Source organism: Dendrobates tinctorius, unplaced genomic scaffold (genome assembly GCF_039654945.1).
Source record: "Dendrobates tinctorius isolate UK_male_01 unplaced genomic scaffold, ASM3965494v1 ptg000089l, whole genome shotgun sequence".
In the NCBI taxonomy this organism is placed as follows: Eukaryota; Metazoa; Chordata; class Amphibia; order Anura; family Dendrobatidae; genus Dendrobates; species Dendrobates tinctorius.
This window is the reverse complement of record NW_027361757.1, coordinates 8,941,743-8,960,816: the sequence shown is the minus strand read 5'-3', so window position 1 is coordinate 8,960,816 and position 19,074 is coordinate 8,941,743. Positions and strand designations below refer to the sequence as shown.

Sequence of the window (19,074 nt, the reverse complement as noted above, 5' to 3'; positions counted from 1 at the left end):
CCATACTGCGGTCAGAGACTTACATTTTTTTCATCAGCATACAGAGGGATATCGTGGAATGGAGAGATGTAATGTCCCTTGCAGTCTTCTATAAAACAAAACCAAAAATACTGGGTATTAGCGAACACGTTGCAATAAAGGTCTTGAAAAATAAAAGGATACATAGATAAAATGTGAAATAAAATAAAACTGAAGGCAAAAACAAAGCTAACAATAATCGAGCAGAAAACAATGCTCTCTTCCTTAGACCTCCACTATGTTTACATTAAAATCCTAAAGACTTACCACTCTTTTTTCGGACTTCGTCCATCAACTTGATAGATAAAAAATATATATACACAAGTACCGTAATGCTATTCATGTCAAGCAGCGTTGTCATGAATGCATTTTCGATCGAAGGGCTGTATGTGGGGGGAAGAAAAAAAAAAAAAAAAAAAACAAAAAAAAACAAACCACAACACAGCCCACACACATTTTAGTCAATAGGGCTGCTCAGATGTTTTTTTGTTTTGTTTTTCCCCCAATGAAGAAAAAGGTTAGGAAAGGAAAAAAAAAAAAATCCCATACACATCAATAGTATGGTATTCGATTTCAGATAACATACATACATTGTATCTGTTAAATTTTAATTGTAAGGCTGTGTGCCCACGTTGCATTTTTTTTAGCTTAAAAAACGCATCCCCATGCAATCTCATGGGATTCTGCAGTTGCTGTGTCAACGCTGCGGATTCGCATAGCGGTAAAATCCACAGCATGTTCATTATTTCTGCAGAATCGCTGTAATTCCCCCCACCATAGGATTGCACGGAAACGCTCACTTTACGCATGTGCCCCCTGGGTACCATATTCCTGTAAAAAAAAAAAAAAAAATTAAAATAAAAAATAGGGATATACTCACCCTCCGATGGCCCCTGGAGCCCTCCCGGTTGCCATTGGCGCTGGCGGCAAGTTCCGTTCCCAGGGATGCATTGCGCGAGTGACCTCTGATGATGTAGTGGTCTCGCGAGAACAGAACTTGCCGCCAGCGTCAATGACGACCGGAAGGGCTCCAGGGGCCAACAGACAGCTAGTAGCTCTCCATTTTTTAACATTCTTTTACTATTGATGCTGCATAGGCAGCATCAATAGTAAAAAGTTAGTCACACTTGTCAAGCACTATGGTTGACAAGTGTGACCAACCCGTCAATCAGTTTTCCAAGCGATGTTTCACATCGCTTGGAAAAGCGCAAGCATTCCACTAGTGAAAAACGCATGCGAATTCCGCATGCATTTTACCTGCGGCAGGGAGCTGCAGAAATGCTGTGGACATTTCCGCAACGTGGGCACATAGCCTGAATATTACAACATACGCCCTACAGATGAAAATTGCCATTTTTTTCTTTTTATATACATGTGCAAATTTAGCCTTGGGGATAAAGGATTACTACTTACATAAACCCCATGACACATCTTCTAATACCTGATAACTGCAAGCAGATGGAACATGGTCTACTTATGTACTTATGTCTTGAAGGTAACTTTACCAATAGCGATCAGTGTGCGAGATCGTGGCTGTACAGAAAAATGGGCACAATACGTTGTCTCAGCCAATTTTGATCAGCCTTGGAAACTCCTGAGGGATCCTCTGCTGCCAGAACAATTGAGGGCCATAGTACTTTAGGGCGATACGTAGTGGCAGGACCAGGTATGGTCTTTTGATCATAGAAACCTAATATTAGGCCACTCCAGGGGTTGCTACTATTTCTATTTGGGTCAAATATTGAGGATAAGTTCCATTTAGAATCCTCAGATTCCCCGGGAGCCATGACGGAGAGGTGGAATTGTTTATACAAAACGTTTGTGTGCTGTCAATATTTACCACTGTCAAATTGAGTACTACAGGTATCACATCTGTATCATGCATGAAGGAGTTTGAAAAACAGTCAAAAGTTTATTTTATACACAGTACCCAGAATATATTAGCCAAAACATTTATTAAAAACTTTGAAAATAATAAACAACTGAATTTGTTGGGGGGGGGGGGGGGGGGGGGGAAGTTGTATATGCCAACTACAGCACGATAGGCTACTCCAACTGTTATGACCCAATTTCTTTTCCCATGACTGAACACTTTTTTTCTGCCCGTGTCCAAAAGCCAATTTATTTTTTCTGCTTTGAGGTTGTTAAAATAGTACGTTGCTCCTGATGAAGTTGGTTCAACATAAACATATTGAGGACAAACCACGTGGTCTAATCCAATCACGCCTTCTGGATAAGACCCTATTGCGCTTGGTGCCTCCCTCTTATCTATAAATTTCTCTTGACAGTCTTTTTGGTAGGAGGTTTTGTAGTTTTGAATGACCATTTAATGTACAAGAAAACAGGAGTACAAAATAAAAAAAAAATGCAACTTTACTATTTTTTTTTTTGGTGGTGGTGGGGGCGTCACCTGCTGTAAAAACTACCTGGCAATAGGATTCTCCTGGTCAGTACAGATTTCCCCCCCCCCCCCCCCAAAAAAAAAAAAAAAAAAAAAAAAAAGAAGATTGTTTTGCCATTTTCATACACCTGTAAAAGTTTTGATTTTTAAGCTGATGGAGCCGTGTGTGTAGTTCCTTTGCTTGACAAGCTGACTTTTTAATCAATACCATTTTGGGGTTGATAGCGACATTTGCAGTATGTAATCAGGGTGTCAGCGGCAGATGGCGGCTGTTTTAAGGCGATATTCAGATGACGCTTTACCTTACTTTCACTTCGTGAGTCAAGGCTTAGGTTCAAGCCCCCACAAAACACTTGCTCTGTGGTGCACCATCTTTGTGGCTGGCAGGAAGACAAAGTAGACATCTTATTGGAGGAAAGCACAAAAGGCGTATGCGGCCAAAAACTGTGCGCAACACCAGTTTATGCAGAAGGAGTCAGTGTGCGCTTGGTCAATAATCCCGTCAGCACATACGTCAGAATCCCATTCTGCAGGGATTTCGATGTGAGATCCAGAGCCACTGAACATAGGATAAAATGCTTTGTGACCATAGCCTAAAGGCCAGGTGTGATGCAGGCTCAGTTCCTGATCAGACATCATACACAGGAACAGGACATGGAACATACCAGTACAGTATGTTTATTTAGTGATAACTTGGCCTTTACCAAGGGAGCTGTGCTCCCAGGATCCTCTGTGGCGTGTCTTTAGGCTACTCTGCAGTATTACCGTACGAGCTACGCCCACGTAGTAAAAATTAGCACCAAATAAAAAACGACCACATCTCTGGCTGGGAATGGTAAGAAAAAAAAAAAAAATTAAAAAACGGGGCGTGGGGGACATACCTAGTGAAGCAGCAGGAATAAAATGAGAAAACTACAGCCTGCAGCACCCTTACACCAAAGGAGAGGTCTACGGAAGCACCCAGGTCTAGCCTATAATGACTATAAAAGGTGCTCAGAGAGGACCAAGTAGCCGCCTTACATATCTGGTCAATGAAGACTTCCGATCTTTCGGCCCACGAGGTCGCCATGGCTCTGGTGGAATGTACCCTCAGCTTCCCAGGTGCCGATCTGCCTTTTGAGGTGTATTCTAGTGAAATAGCCTCTCTAATCCACCTGGCTAGTGTGTTTTTTGATGCTCTAAGACCTTTTCTTGTGCCTTGATGGGAGACAAACAAGGCATTATCCTTCTTCCAGGGACCAGTAACTGCCAGGTATTCTATGAGGCATCTCCTAACATCTAGGGTGTTTAGTTTCTTTTCCTTCTCGTTAACTGGATTAGGGAGGAAGGATGGAAGGACTATTTCCTGCGTCCTATGAAAACTAGAAACTACCTTAGGCATGTATGCCGGATCACCCCATCGTCTCTGAATTGTATATAAGGAGGAAGCCTAGATAATGCCTGGATGTCACTTACTCTACGAGCTGACGTCAGTGCTACCAGGAAGGCTACTTTGAGGGACAGGTTATTTATGGAGGTTGATGAGATAGGTTCCAACGGAGCCCCTGTCATAACCGTGAGGACTAGGTTCAAGTCCCACGGCATGAACCTATCCTTTACTACTGGTCTGGATCTACCTGCCACCTTTGGTGCTGGCACTCTGGAGACGGCTGTCCTCCGGACCCTTGCTCCACCTGCTCCGCACACTGCCATGGAGACCTGCCAGGCCCCACTGTGGCACTTCCAGGGACCCGGCACTGACCGAGGTAGGAGACTGGGTCGGTCAGCTGGCCTGGGAATTTCCTGACGATCCAAGACGGACGATCTGTAGGGAAACCGGTCCTCCAGGAAACCAACTGATGCGTGGGAGAGGTGCCGCCCTTTTGTATCTGTAGGTTTCCTGTTCCTGAAGGGCAGATCCCCTCTCTCAGGTGGTGCTGTCATGGACGATTGAATAAACACAAACATTATCTCAGTAAATTAGAATACTTTATAACAGCTTGAAAAAGGATTTTAAAATCTGAAATGCATGTTCAGTAAATACACTCAATACTTGGTCAGGATTCCTTTTGCATCAATTACTGCATCAATGTGGTGTGGCATGAAGGCGATCAGCATGTGGCACTGCTGAGGTGTTATGGAAGCTCAGGTTGCTTTGATAGCAGCCTTCAGCTCGTCTGCATTGTTGGGTCTGGTGAGTCTCATCTTCCTCTTGACAATACCCTATAGATTCTCTATGGGGTTAAGGTCAGGTGAGCCTGCTGGCCAATCAAGCACAGTGATACAATTGTTTATAAACCAGGTATTGGTACTGTTAGCAGTGTGGACAGGTGCCAAGTCCTGCTGGAGAATGAAATTTCCATCTCCAAAAAGCTTGTTGGCAGAGGGAAGCATGAAGTGCTCTAAATTTTCCTGGTAGACTGCTGCGCTGACTTTGGTCTTGATAAGACACAGTGGACCTACACGAGCAGATGACATGACTCCCCAAACCATCACTGACTGTGGAAACTTCACGCTAGACCTCCAGCAGCTTGGATTGTGGCCTCTCCACTCTTACTCCAGACTCTGGTACCTTGATTTCCAAGGTCTAGTGTGAAGTTTTTTTTTCAGTAACAGCTCTGTCATTTGCTGAGGTTGTAATCAGGGCTACACAGTTGGGACCCGCTCAGAAGTTTCACCACCCACTGAACCAAAACCCTAGCTACGCCTTTGCCCAGAAGACATTAATGTAAGTGACAAGTGCTCCACCACACGCATGCATTTTATGTAACTATAGTATCCAGTGTAAGAGATATACACTCATTATGTAACGTGTGTCAGAACAGTGGGGAAATAATGAACCCTGCACTTTATTAATATTGCATTGTATGTTTGGCTGATGTTCTTATGATACAACTATCAACTGAAACATTTCATTTCTGGACCCAAGTTCAGGTAAAGCCATAATGAAAGTCATTAAACAGCAATGTATTTTATAGTAACCCAATACACGATCACTCAGATTGAATCTGTAACATTACACTTGCAGTCTGATCTGTGAACAGCAAGGTAGAGAAGCAGAGCAGAATATATGGATTTGTTGGAAAAATAAAAGTATAATTTGTATTTTATTCATTGAACTCCCTGGGCGTCTGTAAGAGAAAGGTATATGAATCTGATCATCTCCACCTGCTCTATAACATCCTACCTGCAGATAAGACCGTATTCAACATGACCAGTTACATTTTTTAATAGCCTTTGGCTCAATCTCGAGCCATGGAGACTTGATGAATGAATCATCTGTAGGAAGATCAATCTTGAGCTAGCCTAGATCGTCCATCAGGGTCTTTATCTTGATTGTACTGACGGACCAGCAGCGCCGTCATTATCTTGATGGTATCAAGCCATCAGGCTGCTAGTCTTACTTATTTCCTTCTATTCTTCCAACCATGATGTCATCCGTGAGACGCACACACACACACCAGGGAAGAAGCGGTACAGTAAGCACTGTTCCCCGGCGCCGGGTGCTGAAGACGCTCTCATCATTCTCCCCTGCTCTGCCAGCAATCAGAGGAGAATGATGAGCGTTGTATTCAAGTAATAACAATGAGAGCAGGCGGTGGATGATGGGACTATTGCTCCCATCAGCCTACTCCTGCTGCAACTAATAAGTGACAGGAGGAGCAGCTGATGGGAGTATTTTTCACAGTGATTTGATGTGAAGACACAGAGCATGAACTGCGGTGACCTCATGACTGACTTTCCCCACAGTGTGGAGGCCACCTTAGTTCAACCCTGATGGGAACGCAGACTCAATGACGTCACCGCCGGTCAATGATGCTGCTGTCACGTACCGTTCTGGTTCTACTTAGTTTAAACTTTTTTTTCTTTCAGGCCAGCAGGTGTTAAAGTCATTTTTTTCCCCGCTGGCAACCTGGTGTTACTGCAGTGCTGATGGGTCAGCTGATGTAGGTGGTGACCACTCCCACCATCCTTTATAGAGTCACGTGATGCATCAGTTGACTGTTGGTTATACAGGTCCTTTCTGGAGACCCGCCTAAAAGAAGCAGCTCTGGTGCCTGCCACATTTTGGTGTCAAGTCCTGTTGCTGTTGATATCTGCGGTGTGGAGCTTTTCAGCAGTGCATATAAGCTGTGGTGTTTTTTTCTCCTAGTCCCTTTTAGCGTTTGTCACTTTCACCTGTGTGTATTATCTGCAGTGGCAAAGGCTAGTGCTCCTTACCGGCCAGGTGCATTAGCCAGGGCAGAGACAGGTGACACTAGGGACTAGGTTCCTGATGTCGGAAGGGGTGGGGGGGACCTGCACAGGCTGTTAGGTGAGAACAGGGACAGGAGGTGACAGTCCCCGATTCCCTATTGTCAGGGCCTTCCTCACCCCTACTCCATCAGCTTTGTGAGTTGCGCCGTCCACTGACCGACCACCCATTGGGGGGGGGGGGGGGGGGGGGTCGAGTCACACCTTGACAATATGACAATATAATCAACCTTACCTTTTTTTTCCCCTGGTGAGCCATGGCTCAGATGCAGGCCTTTGCCCAACTGCTCCAGACTCTCACCGATGATCTCATGGTGCTGCAGCAGCTGTAGCAGTTGACAGGGATCTGGGCCTCGGCTCAGTTGCAGGCTCTACTGGAACCTAAGATGTCTCCCTGACAAGTTTTCTGGAGGGAGAGATAAGCTTCTGGTGTTTAAGGAAGCCTGCAAGTTGTACTTCAGGCTCCGCCCTTGTTCATCAGGGAGTGCGGAACAAAGGGTGGAAATTATAGCCTCCCTTCTTAAGGGTGATCCCCAATCCTGCATCTTCTCCCTGCTGACTGATTCACCATCTTTGCGGTCGGTGTACGAGCACTGGTGCTGGTGTATGGGGATCCTGATGGCGTCTCCCTGGCAGAGTCCCTTCTCCGTACGATCAAGCAAGGGGGCCAGCCGGCTGAGGAGTACTGCTCAGAGTTCAGGAGGTGGGCCACTGACATGTGGTCAAATGGCAGAGCAGGGGAGAATGATGAGGGCCATCTTCAGCACCCAGCGCCAGGGAACAGTGCTATCTGTACCGCTTTTTCCCTGGCGCCCATCTGTGTTTTACTGATGTTGCACACTGTTGCCGCAAGTATAACACATCACATCTCCGGTACAGTTTTTTTTTCCCATACCGCAGATATCAGGACGTTGGAAACCGGCCTTCGGGTGTGTATGATAGATAGGACAGGAAAAAAAAAAAATACATAAAATAAAAAACACTGGTGAGACCACATCTAGAACATGAGATCCAGTATGTATAAATGTGTGGCCAGTACAAATGACTGAAGCGTGACTTAATCCTTCCAAAGACCATACTGGGGACCAAGGGGCACTCATTACAGGTGGAAGAAAGGCGATTCCAGCAGCTAAATAGGAAAGGTTTCTTTACAGTTATCGCAGTCAGACTGTGGAATGCCGACCACAGGAGGTAGTAATGACAGACACTAACAGCTTTTAAAAAGGGCTGAATGATTTCTTCAATACACATAATATTGGGGGTCATAGTGAATTTAGTGACAAAATGAACAATTGGCAGAGAAAGGTTGAACTTGATGGACCTAGGTCTTTTTTTCAACCTATGTATGATAAGTTGAAAGTAAGCCAGTCATAGCTTGGTGATCCTTGCTTTGAGTGACATGTCTGGCTTAAATTTGTTCTAAGTTTTTTCTTTTTTTATGCGCACCATCCATGGTATTAACAATATCTTTCTCCGGCACCAAATTTCAAAAGGTGTTGTTTCTTCTGTCTTGTTTCTTTAACGTCCAGGTTTCTTATCCATATGTTACAAAGAAAAAGGCCAGTCTATATAGCAGCCATGCCTTCATCACCAGTGAAATGTTCCTCAATTTGAAGACCTTGTTCAGTGACTTCATTGTTGAATTGTCCATGGCTATTCTCCCATTTACTTCTGGCGTCATCGCTGCATCTTGAGTTATCAGAGTAAGTTGAAGCCCTTTACAACGTCCAAGTCATCACAGTCCATCTGAAAATGTGTCCCAGTCGTACCTGGCAGTAGGTTTCCTTTTTTAAAGGGAATCCATCAACTCCCCGGGAGGTATATGACCTATTAATATGGGCATACAGGTAATAGGAGGGGCCAGAACTGATGTACATGGGGGGGTATTATAATGAATACTAGAGGCAGGTATATCTACCAGGCACCGCACGCCCCAAAGCTTGGAGGAAATCAATAGCATAAAGACAGCATATAGCATTTCTCAACAAAACTGTACATAGGAGGCATACAGGTATGTTATGAATGAGTCACCGTAGGAGGCAAAAACAGAAATACTAGCCAAGTCCAGAAAACCAGAGAAGTTGGCAGCTATCGGATTGCAGACCCCTGAACCTAACAACAACAACTAGTAGTAGCCGTGGGGGGTTCCTACGGTGCCCTAGACCCCTCGATCACAGCCGGAGAACTACATAGCCTAAAGACAGAAAGGGAAATCTAAACTGCCCCAGAGCAAACCCCAAAGCAATAGGCAGCCCCCAACATATAATGACGGTGAAGCAACATGAAAAACACTCACACAGATAGAAAGATAGGCTGAGCAAATGATGGGGCCCAAGCTAACTAAATAGGACCGAATAGAAAAGCTGCTGTCTGCAATCCGCCAAAAGCCTCTCAAAAACAAGAGCCAACAGACTGATAGGGAAAAAAGCCCCGAAGACGCTAGGCTTCAAAAAGACTATATCAGTACTCAGGTATTATCTGAAGACAGAGCAAAAAGGAATTCAGCTCACCCAGCAGGGAAAGGCAGAAATCCAGAAAAACAAGGCAAAACAAAATCAAAACACAAATGCAAAAAGCAAGGCAGAAAACTTAGCTTTTGAGGAGCAGGAATCAGACTGGTCACCAAGAATCCCTCAGAGTAATCACCCGCAAGGCAGAAGGGCGTCGGCTGCCTTATATCCAGTCAGAAATCCCAGTCACCCAGTCATCATTCTGCTCAGGTGCTTTGTAATCAGCCTCACTACCTTCCTTCACCAGAAGAGGGAGTTCATCAGACCTCAATGGTGAAGGGGAAAATGAACTCACAACACAGGTAGGACTAGAGTAACATTTCTATTACCTGTATGCCCATATTAATAGGTCATACAAGTACCGGGGGGAGGGGGGATGGGGACAGATTCCCTTAAGGCTACGGCCACACCATCAGCATTTAGACAGTTTTTCACATCAGTATTTGTAAGCCAAAACCCGGAGTGGGTTAAACATGCAGAATTGGTGCACTTTTTTTTATTTTATTATACCTTGTCCTCTGATTGTTCCTCACCTGGTTTTGGCTTACAAATGCTGATAAAAAATACTGAACAAATACTGAGAGTGTGGCCGTAGCCTTAGGGCAGGGTTCCCCAACTCCAGTCCTCAAGGCCCACCAACAGATCATGTTTTCAGGATCTCCCTAGTATTGCTCAGGTGATAATTGCTTCACCTGTGCAATATAAAGGAAATCCTGAAACCGTGATCTGTTGGTGGGCCTTGAGGACTGGAGTTGGGGAACCCTGCCTTAAGGCACGTTTCCACGTTCAGGAAACAATCAGGAATAGCTGCGGATTGAATGCTGCGTCCTGCCGCAGCGTTTTATCTGCAGCTGCCAGCTGTTCCTGCATAGTGGAGGGGATTTTATGAAATCCCGTCTCCTCTATGCATCCGATTACGAGGGTGACACACCCGCGAAACCGGACATGTGGCGCGTCTTCCCAGACCGCAGCATGTCTGTTTACCTTGCGGAGATGCTCAGTCTCCGCAAGGTAAACTGTCTACTCTATGGATACCTTACGGTGATTCCGGAAGTGTTCACCACGTGGCCAGACGGGGGCGGGGCTTTGGGCGGAGCGGGGTTTCCGCTTCATCCAATCCGCTGTGACTCCGGTACGTGGAGACGTACCCTTAAATAGTAGCCAAGCTTCTTCTCTCCCAAACACTATGTAAATGAACAGTTTATTGGACAAGACCGAGAAGGTCTTTTACAGGATTTTTTTTTTTTGGTGCACGGTTCATTCAAACAAACACAGCAGCATAGAAAAGGAGAGAAGGGAGAAAAAATAAGCATATTTCTAGTATTCATAACAATGCCAAGAAGTAAAATTAAAAAATAAGTCAACTCTGGAGTTACACTTTGCAGTGAAGGAGGCTTCTCTCTGGGCCTGAGGATTATACATCTGTGAAAGGTCAAGAAGGAAGACTATTTATAGACGTAAATCTTACAAAGATATTAAGACTCGGGATGCCCCTGTTCTAGAAGACGGCTTTAGTGATCCTACACTTTACCACCAGGGAACAGAGCAAACGATTAGGGTTAATAACATTCATTGCGTCTTTGATATCATCAGACTACAGGGAAGAAGACAGACGAGAACTTTACCAAGTATTAAGCTTAGTTTTTTTTCAGAAGTGCAATTTTGCTGAAGGCTTCATCGTAGTATGCAGGCGATCTGTAGGTCATCTTCGCACTAAAAATGCGTTACCCAAATTATTTTAAGATACAAATGGGCAAGTTCGATTGCAGCCACATGTAATTCTTTCATGCCTGGCCTAGCCATTATCTAGCTGGATTGGGCATTTACTGTGGAGCTCTCCCTGCCCAAAATACAGCTAACCTCCATCCTAAATATGCAATATAAGGGCACATTTACTTGCTGTATGATAAAGTAGGGCTATGACATAAGAAAGCCAACTTGGCGGTTAGGAGCGTCAGTATATCTATGGCAATGGAAAGAAACGTTACGGAGCTAAATATGTATAGAGACATGGTATAGGAACACCCTCGGGAAAGTCCGGTGACGTTCTAACCACAGTGGTGAGCAGGAACCAACATTAATATGAAGGTTCACAGAAAATGAACGCTCCAGAGATCTGCATCAGACGCCAGGGAGAATATTGTGATCTAAATAAAAATTCCACTGAAAATCAAAAGTGATGTCCTCATAAGAAACAGTTTACCAAGCCTTGAGCAATATTGTAGAACCTTTTTACAAGAGTTGCAATGTGCTCTACTGCTTAGAGCCTCCAGCGATCAGATGTCATCCATGGGGGAAGGTGGCAGTAACCTGACAAGGTCACCGATGTGAGTAAATTAAGGTCATACAGGAGAGAGGTTCTTTGTAGCAGCTCCCTGGGACTCCCTGTCTACTGATCCAGAAAACCCATTTTCTAAGTTGTAATAAATAGCAACTGAGGTCTATAAGCGTTCTCCTCCAAAACAATCCCAATCATGGTGTTCCAGCTCTATACTGCCAGGGATTGAGAAAATCGTCACTTATGATACACATTATGTGTGACAATTGTAAGATGGTGCCCGTGAGCATGATAGAAAATTACATAGACATAAGTGCGAGCCAAGCAGAGCCAGAGAACAAAACAAACAAAAGATAAATAAACCAACACAGACATATGAACAGTGCAACAGATTATAAACGGGCATGTGTTCTAACTGAGGACACCATGGATAGAAAGACATCAAAAATCTGGGGCAAATTCAGAGGAGAGCTACAAGGATGGTGAGCGGACTGCAGAGTATGTCCTATGAGGAATGGTTAAAGGATCTGGGAATGTTTAGCTTGCAAAAAAGAAGACAGAGGAGACTTAATATCTGAAGGGATCTCACAATGTAGAGGGATCATTATTATCATTTGCACATGGAAACACAAGAAGCAATGGGATGAAACTGAAAGTGAGAAGACACACATTAGATATTAGAAAAACCTTTTTGACAGTAAGGGTGATCAATGAGTGGAACAGGCTGCCACAAGAGATGGCGAGTTCTCCTTCAATTGAAGTCTTCAGAGGCAGGACAGACATCTGTCTGGGATGATTTAGTGAATCCTGCATTGAGCAGGGGGTTGGACCAGATGGCCCTAGCGGTCCCTTTCAAGTCAAACATTGTTTGATTCTCTGTCTGAATAAGGCCCAAATCTGTGGGTGGTATTGTTAGTATGAGGTACAAGTGGGCAGAGATGTGCTTGTGCCCACCCCTGGTACAGCAGCGCAGAATTTATCATTTAAAATGGGCCTGAGCTGCAGGACCAGGGACAGTTACAGCCAGGATCAGTCAGGTGAAGACTTACTACTTCCTTTGCTAAACCCTGTGAAGAAAATAGGATACGTCACACAGTAATGATTAACATCAATGGACAGCCGTGCAAACAGGGAGACACGTGACAGAGGGAAAGTCCCCGCACGGACTCCTCACATTAGTCACGTAGTGTGACTCCTCTATACCAGGATGTTGCAAGAAGCACAGAAAAAAGGATTTGTAAATTAAGGAGTTGCTGTAAGTAATCCCATGACCTGAATACAAGTTTCACAAAGGCTTAAGGTCTTGATCTGTCAAATTAAAGGGGTTATTTTTTTTTTAATAAAAAGTAAAAAAACACCCTGTACAAGAGTACAAACCTTTTTTTTTTTTTTAATTTATGCAGTACCTTGGGGTCTAGTAATGCAGTGTTGTTCAGTAATCCTTCTATAGGCAGCAGGTAAATGAATGCTACCTTTAACTCGCTGCGCTCTGCAAACGACTTTCGACTAACCTCTGCACTAATCCGTACCTCCCACTCCCGACTCCAAGACTTCTCCCGTGCTGCTCCTATCCTCTGGAATGCTCTACCCCAAGAAATCAGGACTATCCACAATTTGCATAGTTTTAGGCGCTCCCTCAAAACACACCTGTTCAGAGCGGCTTATCACATTCACTAACCAAAGTCATTCTCTGTGTAAGTGTGCGTGTGTAGCCCATTCACTATCTCCATCCATCCATCACTCCCGCAAGTTGGCTGGACCTTCATTGTAAATACACCATTGTAAATACACACCTGTACTCTGTATCTCCCTCACCTCATTGTAGATTGTACGCTCTCACGAGCAGGGTCGTCTTATTTCGTCTTATTTTGCTTTAATTATTGTATTGTTAGCGTTGTTACTTATGACTGTTGTGTTTTGAAACTGTTAAACTGTAAAGCGCTGCGGAATATGTTGGCGCTATATAAATAAAGATTATTATTATTATTATTTAATCACTATTGACCTGCAATATACTCATCTCTGTGACTGCCACAGATATCCTAAAGATAAGATCTTCATAGAATGTTCAAGACACCTTCAGTACTTCTCAGACAGTCTAAATTGTAAGTCACAGCCTATAGACAAAAGGATTAAACAAACAAGTAGTAATTAGGCCCCGTTACATTTAGCGATGCACCAGCGATTCCGACCACAATACGACCTGGTCAGGATCGCTGGTGCATCGCTAAATGGTCGCTAGTGAGCTGCCAAACAGGAAGATATCACCAGCGACATAGCAGCGGTCTTACTCATCTGTCACACGCAGCGAGGGTGACGACTTCCGCCTGCGTTCATGGCTCGCTCGTCGGCAACAGCAGGAAGCCCAGCAGGATGCCGCTGACGAGAAATGGACCAGGCCGATCTCGCGTGATCAGCGATAGCCAGCTGGGGAGCCGGTCGGAGGTATCACATGTAACGATATCGCTAGTGATATCGCTGCTGCGTCACAGAATTGGTGACGCTTTAGCGATATCGCTATGTGTAAATGGCCCTTTAGGCCGGGATCACACATGCGAGAAACTCGGACGAGTTTCACATCTGAATACCCGGCACTGCCGCCGGCACTTGGGAGTGGAGCATGCAGCTGCATAGAAATACATGCAGCCATACGCTCCGCTCCCGAGTGCCGGGTATTGACGTGCAAGACTCGGCCGAGATTCTCGCATGTGTGATCCCGGCCTTAGAATACCAAATATGGGCGACTGTCCTGCAGAACTCACTCCATAATCGAGCAGCAATCCAACATGGCCACATTCAGCGTTGGGCTCTAAAGCAAAGTTTATTTAAGAGAATTCTGCACTAAAGGTCGTGTGAATAACACCAATGTCAGCTGTGCAGCAGTGAAGGGTCCGGGGTTCAAATCCCATCAAGGACAATATCTGCAAGTAGTTTGTAGAGGCGACACTCGCAGGGTTAGAGCGGAGGGCAACTGACAGGTAAGTGATGGTTCCTGGATCATTTTATAATAATTCCTGCTCCCCCTTTAAGTGCCTATATGTACACAGCATTACAGGAGCTCTTAACCTCTTCCCACTTTGTTCTCGTCCCAAGAGTAGATCTTAAAGAGTGCAGCAAGCACTCCATGTACAATGTATTCAGGGGAACATTTATGAAAACCAACTTAAAGAAACCTGTCTGATTTTTGTTGGTCTGACTCTTCCGTACAGACGTTCTGCCCTCTATGAGAGAGTTGCTGCCAGACTTCATCAGCGGCTTATGTCAGGGAAAACAAAAGGATTGGCAGAGCAAGATTAGACACGACAGATCCTTATCGCTCCCGACACCAGCTGTTGGGGTAAAATCGGGAGATTCATCAGAACCTGCTGATATGGGGGGTACTGCCAATGTTAGGCTGATGTATATGGAGGGGGCTTTCATTGACCAAAGCAACCGATCAAAAAAGCAGTAATGAGCCAGTGGGATTCTCTGGCACGTCTCACTTCTGCATCAGGGGAGGAGACAGATACCGCTGGGCAGTGCAATGGCCATCAATAGGACAGGTGCTGATTCCTGATGGCCCCTCAGGAAGGCGCTAGTGAGACCCTACTCCAGTCCTCACCACTGTCAAGATCTCTGCTTGGTGGAAGTAAACGCTCATCTGGAGATACTGATCATGTAGAGGCCATCAGAAGCTACAGAACCACAGTGTAACAAGCAGCGAGTAACCCCACAATATGGGGGAGCACATCAGATTTCTAATTTACAACCATATAATAGGTTTCTATGGGAAGACGACCACCCCAGACCCCACTGCCACTCCTCAGGGTTAACCCTCGATCTGACACAATGGGAGCATCTGATAAGCAGCGTGCAGCCCCCATGACATGTACACAGTGGTTGCGGCAGGAACGATCCTATAGAAGCCTCCCCTCCATACAGCGCTAGGATACAGGCCTCCCCCCAGCCTCGCGGTAGATCACTCACTGAAGAAGATCCGGTACTCCAGGCTGTTGGCCTTGGCCCTGGGCTCGATGCTGAATGCCATGCTGCCGATCCTCTGCTGTCTGCTCCGGCTGACGTTAGGAACAGTGAGGACAGGCCCGGCGGCGCACAGCTCCCATATCCCCGCGCACACCTTCCCGGCTCTTACTTCATTGGCCGAAGAGGCTGTGGGCGTGTCTTAGGTCGGGCTCCTGTCAAAAGAAAATTGTTTTCAGTACACACCCACAGAACGGGGAGCCAATAGCCGCCATCCGTAGCGAGTAGGCGTGGTCTAGAATACGCAATGAATGAGCGGTGAGTGACGTCATGCGTGCACTGGCAGACGAGGTAGTAGTGACCACGCCTACCGTGTGACGCCGGGCGGGAGTGCTGGCGCCACGTGGAGTTAGTGCTGTGGGCGGTGAGGTCCCCGGCGCCCGCAGACTGGTGAGAGAGGCGGCCGGGGGAGAAGACACAGGGCCAGCCTGGAGCAGGGAGCTGCAGCCACTGGCCCAGAAAATGCTCCGATAAAGCAGATGTCCATGTTTCCCCCCCAGATACTGACCAGGACCCCCATAGATGAGGCTGTATGTGCAGGTCCGAAGACCCTGGTCAGGCGTCGTTCACACTAGCATGTAATCTCTCCGTGTGCACCATGGAGCGCCTCACCCCATGCACAGGGTGACAGCAGGCAGACCTGACCAATGCACCAGATGTAACTCACCTGGAGCCGCTCCCAGCTGTGTGGGGCACCTCGGACCCATTTCCTCCTGACTGTGGCCTCATTCACACAGGGATTTTTCAAGTCCATAAATAATGGACTGATTTTCATCAGAGAGACGGGTTTGTCTCTTCAGCGATTTCTCTAGCATGAAATAAATGGCACCGTGTCTCCTATCCGCTAGGGCAGGTTCACACCTGGACCTGTCAGGCTGAGTTCACACGTGGCGTTTTTTTCGCGTTTCCGCGGCGGTTTTAACCGCAAAAAATAAGCATCCCATGCATTCCTATGGGATTCCGCAATGCTGTGCTAATGTTGCGGTTTTTACCGCGGCGGAATCGCTTCGCGGTAAAAACCGCAGCATGCTCATTAATTTGCAGAATCGCGGCGATCCCGCACCCATAGGAATGCATTGTTCCGCTTATTTCCCGCATGTGGCTGTGCACACCATGCGGAAAGTAAGCAGAACAATTGCGGATGGTACCCATGGTCCGGAGGAGAGGAGACTGTCCTCCAGGCTTTGGGTACCATATCCCTGTAAAAAATAGAATTTAAAAATAAAAAATATTGTTATTCTCACCCTCCGACGTCCCGCGCAGCCTTCCCGCCTCTCTCCACGCTCTCGTTCCCAGTAGTCCTTTGCGAAAATGCGATGACGTCCCTTCTCGCGGGATCGCGAAGTCTCGCGCGACGTCATCGCGAATAACCGCGAGACGTCGCGATCCCGCGAGAACTGACGTCATCGCGGGCATTTTCGCAAAGGATTACTGGGAACGGATGCGCGGGACGTCGGAGGGTGAGAATAACACTATTTTTTATTTTTTTTTACATTCTATCTTTTACTACTGAAGCCGCATAGGCGGCCTCAGTGGTAAAAAGTTGGTCACACTCGTCAAACACTATGTTTGACGAGTGTGACCAACCTGTCAATCAGTTCTCCAAGAGATGCTCCAGATCGCTTGGAAAACGCTAGCATTTCTGCAAGCTAAATACGCTTGCAAAACAAAATGCTAGTTTTTCCGTGGGAATTTAAAATGCGATTTTCCCGCGGACTGGAATTCCGGAATTCTCGCGGTAATTTCCGCGAGAGTTCCGGTACGTGTGCACTTAGCCTCAGTGAAAACAAACCTTGACGTGGTTACGCAATAGGGCTATTTCAGATGAAAGTTTGTACATAGGCCAACTGCACCTGAAGGGTTAATAAACTTCTTGAATGTTACCACTAACATTAAGTACAATATGTCATGAAAAAACAATGTAAGAGTCAACGGGATCCATGGAAGCGTTTCAGTTATTACCTCATAAAGGGACAGTGGTCAGAAATGTAAAAATTAGCCTGGTCGTTAACGTGCAAACCACCCTTGGGGGTGAAGGGGTTAAACACTGCACCAGTCAAAGTGCTCAAAACTACATTCAAAAAGTTTAACCTTTTAGGTGCTTCACAGGAATTAACCCCTTTCTGACATCAGACGTACTATCCCGTCCATGGGACCCGGGCCCCTATGCCCATGGACGGGATAGTACGTCTAGCGTGATCAGCAGCGCCCACATGGTGAGCGCCGCTGATCGCGGCCGGGTGTCAGCTGATTATCACATGATCGCGGTGTACTGGAGGTTAAAGGGAAGCATCGGCAGGGAGGGGGCTCCCTTCGTGCTTCCCTGAGTCCCCCACAGCAGCGCAATGTGCAGCACTGCTGCGGGGGGCTCCTTCCCTGCTGGCCCCCAATTCCAAGATCGCGACAGGGGCCTGCAGGGAGCTGACTTCCTCAGTGCCTGCAAAGCGCAGGCATGAGAACGTCTGCAACAGTGCCTGTGACAGATCGCTGATCTGTCACATGACAGTTATCTCCCACCTGAGACTATGCAATAAAGTTAAAAAAAAGTGTTAAAATAATTTTTAAAAAATCGCCAAATAAATTAGAAAAAAAAAAAATTCCCCAATAAATCCATTTTTTTGGAAATAAAAAAAATAAAATAAAAGTACACATATTAGGTATCGCCGCGTCCGTAACAACCTGCCCTGTAAAACTGTCCCATTAGTTAACCCCTTTAGCGAACCCCTTAAAAAATAAAAAACGAAGCAAAAAATAATGCTTTATTATCATACCGCCAAACAAAAAGTGCAATAACGTGCAATCAAAAAGACGCATATAAATATCCATGGTACCGCTGAAAACGTCATCTTGTCCCGCAAAAAAACGAGCCACCATACAGCATCATCAGCGAAAAATAAAAAAGTTATAGCTCGCAGAATAAAGGGATGCAAAAATAATTATTTTTTATATAAAATAGTTTTCATTGCATAAAACCGACAAAACATAAAAAAAAGACCTAAATGAGGTATCGCTGTAACCGTACTGACCCGAAGAATAAAACCGCTTTATCAATTTTACCGCACGCGGAACGGTGTAAACGCACCCCCCCAAAAGTAATTCATGAAACGCTGGTTTTTGTTCATTCTGCGTTCCAAAAATCAGAATAAAAAGCGATCAAAAATGTCACGTGCCCGAAAATGGTACCAATAAAAACGTCAACTCGTCCTGCAAAAAATAAGACCCCACATGACTCGGTGGGTCAAAATACAGAAAAATTATAGCTCTCAATATGTGGTGATGCAAAAACTATTTTTACAATAAAAAGCGTCTTTTAACGTGTGACAGCTGCCAAACATAAAAACCGCCATAAATAGTTAATCAAACCCCCCGTTATCACCCCCTTAGTTAGGGAAAAATAATAAAATTTAAAAAAAAAAGTATTTATTTCCATTTTCCCATTAAGGTTAGGGCTAGGGTTAGGGCTGAGATTAGGGTTAGGGGTGTGTTGGAGTTAGAATTGGGGGGTTTCCACTGTTTGGGCACATCAGGTGCTCTCCAAACGCAACATGGTGTCTGATCTCAATTCCAGCCAATTCTGAGTTGAAAAAGTCAAATGGTGCTCCTTCCCTTCCAAG

At 45.6% G+C, this 19,074-nt stretch overlaps 1 protein-coding gene across 2 annotated transcripts in view; it reads right to left on the bottom strand.

Annotated features, from left to right (window-relative positions):
• PPA1 (inorganic pyrophosphatase 1) overlaps window positions 1-15,596 on the bottom strand; it is a 102,618-nt gene extending 87,022 nt beyond the window's left edge. For both annotated transcript variants that reach the window (XM_073585795.1, XM_073585796.1), the window contains exons 1-2: window positions 15,407-15,596; window positions 24-88 (exon numbers count right to left, since the gene is read on the bottom strand). In XM_073585795.1, coding sequence (XP_073441896.1) covers window positions 24-88; window positions 15,407-15,467 — 126 coding nt within the window. In that variant the 5' untranslated portion in view covers window positions 15,468-15,596. The remainder of the gene's footprint in view (window positions 1-23; window positions 89-15,406) is intronic.
• Between the last annotated feature and the right edge of the window lie 3,478 nt (window positions 15,597-19,074).